The 4,258-nt window shown below is 43.6% G+C and overlaps 1 protein-coding gene across 1 annotated transcript in view; it reads right to left on the bottom strand.

The window, feature by feature from the left end:
- LOC126998159 (putative neural-cadherin 2) overlaps positions 1–1,816 on the bottom strand; it is a 96,232-nt gene extending 94,416 nt beyond the window's left edge. The window contains exon 1 of the mRNA XM_050859599.1: positions 1,669–1,816. Coding sequence (XP_050715556.1) covers positions 1,669–1,717 — 49 coding nt within the window. The 5' untranslated portion in view covers positions 1,718–1,816. The remainder of the gene's footprint in view (positions 1–1,668) is intronic.
- Between the last annotated feature and the right edge of the window lie 2,442 nt (positions 1,817–4,258).

The raw sequence follows: 4,258 nt of genomic DNA on the forward strand, positions 1-4,258 counted from the left end.
TCCTCGGAGGCGACGTTTCTCAAGAGAGAACATGTTAAGGGTAGAAAGCCTTTCTTCGTAGGATTTGTTGCGCAAGGAAGGGATAATTTTCGTTGCCCGACGCTGAACACCTTCTAATTTAGCAATATCCTTTGCATGGTGAGGAGACCAAAACTGTACCGCATATTCCAAGTGGGGTCTGACTAAACTGTTGTAGAGCGGGAGTATTACATCTTTATTCTTAAATAAAAGTTTCTTTTAATGAAGCCCAACATTCTGTTCGCTTTATTTGCTGCATCGATGCATTGCTGTGAGAATTTGAGGTTTGACGCGATTTTGACCCCCAAGTCCTTGACGCATTGAACGCTTTTGAGTTTAACGCCGCGCATTTCGTAATCAAACTTTTATTCCTCGTTCCAACTTGAAGGACCTGGCACTTGTCTACGTTAAAGGGCATCTCCATCTATCCGACCAAGCTGAAATTTTGTGCAAATCCTCTTGGAGGCTTTGCCTGTCTTCGTCAGTGAGAACCGAGTTACCAATCTTTGTGTCGTCTGCAAATTTACTAATGCGGTTATTGAGTCCAACATCCACGTCGTTGATGTAAATAATGAAGAGCACTGGGCCAAGAACCGAGCCCTGAGGGACGCCACTAGTGACAGGCGCCCACTCTGAGTTAAATCCGTCAATCACTACTCTTTGTTGTCTGTTGCTCAACCAATTCGCGATCCATTGGTTTACCTGACCGTCAATACCTATTTGTTTTAATTTGTAAAGTAATTTATGATGCGGGACTTTATCAAACGCTTTCTGGAAATCAAGATAGACTACGTCCAGTGATTTGGTTACGTCATAAACAGTGAAGAGGTCGTTATAAAAGGTTAATAGATTTGATAGGCAGGATCTTTTGTTTCGGAAGCCATGTTGTGGAGAGAAATGGAAATGAGGGAGTGAGAGAGGAAGGAAAAAAGGGAGAAACAGAGAAAGGAGAGAAGGAGGAGGAAGGGAGAGAAATGGAAATGAGTGAGTGATAGAGGAAGGGAAGAAAGAAAGGAGAGAAGGAAAGAAAAAAAGGGAAGGAGGAGGAGGGATAGGAAAGAAGGGAAAGAGAGAAAGGGAAGAAAAGGAGAGAGAGAAAATGGAAGGGGAGTAGAGGAGAGAGATGGAGGGAAGAAAAAGAGGAGAGAGATAGAGAAAGGGAAGAAGGGAAGGAGAGAGAGAGAGATAAAGGAAGGGTAGTAGAGGAGAGAAATGGAGGGAAGAAAAAGAGGAGAGAGATAGAGAAAGGGAAGAAGGGAAGGAGAGAGAGAGAGAAAGGAAGGGGAGTAGAGGAGAGAAATGGATTGAAGAAAAAGAGGAGGGAGATGGAGAGAGGAAGGAGGGAAGGAAAGGGAGAGATGAGGTAAGGAATAGGGAAGGAATGAGAAGAGGGAGAGAAGGAAAGAGTGAGAGAAAGGAGAGAGAGGAGAGAGAAGGAGAGAAAGGAGAGACAGAAAGAGAGAGAGAGAGAAATGGAGAGAAAGAGAGAGAGAGAGAGAGAGAGAGAGAGAGAGAGAGAGAGAGAGAGAGAGAGAGAGAGAGAGAGAGAGAGAGAGAGAGAGAGAGAGAGAGAGAGAGAGAGAGAGAGAGAGAGAGAGAGAGAGAGAGAGAGAGAGAGAGAGAGAGAGAGATCACCACACTTTTTCTTACCCATCCAGGTGCTGTTGGTGATGATCTGGAGGAGCTTGGCGGGGTCCATGGCGGTGGCGGAGTGGTGATGGAGTGGTGATGAGAGGTGGTGGGGGTAGTGAACAGTAGTAGTAGTAGTAGTAGTGGTGGTGGTGGTGGTGGTGACTGTGTGAATACGCCAGTTAGTCAACCAGTCAGTCAGTCAACCAGTCAGTCAGTCAGCCAGTCAGTCAGTCAACCAGTTAGTCAGTCAACCAGTCAGTCAGTCACCCAGTCAGTCAGTCAACCAGTTAGTCAGTCAGTCAGCCAGTCAGTCAGTCAATCAGTCAGTCATTAGTGCATGGGATGACCTTCTAATGACTGATCGCGAGGAGGAGGAGGAAGAGGAGGAGGAAGAGGAGGAGGAGAAGGAGGAGGAAAGGAGATGAAGGAGAAAGATGAGTAGGCTAAATGAGGAACAGAAGAGGAGGAGGAGGAAGAGGAGGAGGAAGAGGAGGAGGAGGAGGAGGAGGAGAGGAGGTGAAGGAGAAAGACGAGTAGGCTAAATGAGGAACAGAAGAGGAGGAGGAGGAGGAGGAGGAGGAGGCTGGAGGAGAAGGAGAAAGATGAGAAAATTGAGAAATATGAATCGGTAAGAGGAGGAGGAGGAGGAGGAGGAGGAGGGGGAAGAGGAGGAAGGAAGCGAGAACGGATATGAATCGACGAAGAAGAGAAGAAGGAATAGGAGGAAAAGGAGGAGGAGGAGGAGGAGGCTAATGCAGTATCCTTCGCCTCCTGTGTGTCCTGTGTCCCTGGTGGCAATGTGTCCTCGAAGCGCCGGACACCTGGGCACACGTGGGTCACCTGGGCACGCCGGGTCACCCTTAGCAATGACCTGTGACCTGGAAAACGTGTCCGAAACGCCTTAGTGACCCGGCCTGAAGGAGTGTGTAAGGAACGGTCATATAGGCATTAGGGATTTAATTTGAGCTTTCTTTCTGTCTTTCGTTTTTTCTTTCTTTTTCCTTCTTTCTATTTCTCTCCCTTTCCTCTTTCTTTGTTGTTTCCTTCTTACTTTCTTTCTTTTATTTTTTCTTTCCTTTTCCTTCTTTCTCTTTCTATCCCTTCGCTCTTTCTTTCTTTGTTTTTTCCTTCTTTCTTTCTTTCTTTAGTTTTTTCTTTCTTTTCTTTCTTTCTCTTTCCCTCCCTTCTCTCTTTCTTTCTTTGTTTTTTCCTTCTTTCTTTCTTTCTTTCGTCTTTTCTTTTTCTTTCTTTCTCTTTCTCTCCCTTCTCTCTTTCTTTCTTTGTTTTTTCCTTCTTTCTTTCTTTCTTTCGTTTTTTCTTTCTTTTTCTTTCTTTCTCTTTCTCTCCCTTCACCCTTTCTTTCTTTGTTTTTTCCTTCTTTCTTTCTTTCTTTAGTTTTTTCTTTCTTTTTCTTTCTCTCCCTTCTCTCTTTCTTTCTTTCTTCTTTACTTCTTTCTCTCTCCCTACTTTCCTTCTTTCTTTCTTTTTCGCTTTTTTTCTTTCTTTCTTGGATTTAGTTTTCACTTTTTCCTTTTTTCAGAATTTTAAGATGTATTTTATTTTGGGTATTCTTTCTTTCTTCTTTTACTTCTTTTTTCTCTCTCCCCACTTTCCTTTTCTTTCTTTTTCGCTTTTTTTCTTTCTTTCTTGGAATTTTTTCTCACTTTTTACGTTTTTTTTTTCTTCAGAATTTTAAGATGTATGATATTCTGAGTTTTCTTTCTTTCTTCTTTACTTCTTTCTCCCTCCCTACTTTCCTTCTTTTTCTTTTTCACTTTTCTATTTCTTCCTTGGATTTTTTTCACTTTTTACCTTTTTTCAGAATTTTGAATGTTTTTTTTCCTTCTTATCTCTTAGCTCTTGACAAATAGATTCAAGTTTTTTTTCGACCTTAATGAGCGGAGTCTTCTTTCTTCCTTCTCCTTCAGTAACATCAAAATCAACAAGAAGAACAGCATACATAAAGTTTGGGTCCATCGCAGTAGCTTTAATCTCGCGTTGCAAATCTTTCTTCCTCCTCTTCTTAAGCGTCCACATACTCCTTTCATTTTTTTTTTACATCCCCGCCTATAGCGCCGGTAGGCATTCTTCAGGGGCCTGGTGGTCGGCCCAAGCCCGTCATGGCGCAGGCAATTTTTATAGTGGCGCCAGTTATGCTTGGCTCCTGCTGCCCCCCGGAACTCATTCTTGATTCACTGGACGGTTTCTTCTAGAGTTCGGGTTGATGAGTGGTCTTCAGGACAGCATGTGGGTAGTCTTAGGCCACTCGACGGTGACTGAAAAATCCCAGGTGGTAGCGTGGGGACTCGAACCGACGCTGTCCATGGCGTGGTGAATGAGTGTCCAGCACGCTAACCACTCAGCCACCGCATACCCGTAAATACTCGTTATACCAGTTCCCTTCCTTTCTCCTCCTTTAGTTACATCAAAATCAACAAGAAGAACCGCATACATAAAATTTGGGTCCATCGCAGTAGCTTTGATCTCGCGGTGCAAATTTTTCCTCCTCGTGCTCTTTTTCAGCGTCCACATACTCCTTTCATATACCAGTTTCCTTTCCTTTCTCTTCCTTCAGTAACATCAAAATCAACAAGAACAGCATACATCA

The sequence above is a fragment of the Eriocheir sinensis genome, chromosome 2 (assembly GCF_024679095.1).
Source record: "Eriocheir sinensis breed Jianghai 21 chromosome 2, ASM2467909v1, whole genome shotgun sequence".
Classification (NCBI taxonomy): Eukaryota; Metazoa; Arthropoda; class Malacostraca; order Decapoda; family Varunidae; genus Eriocheir; species Eriocheir sinensis.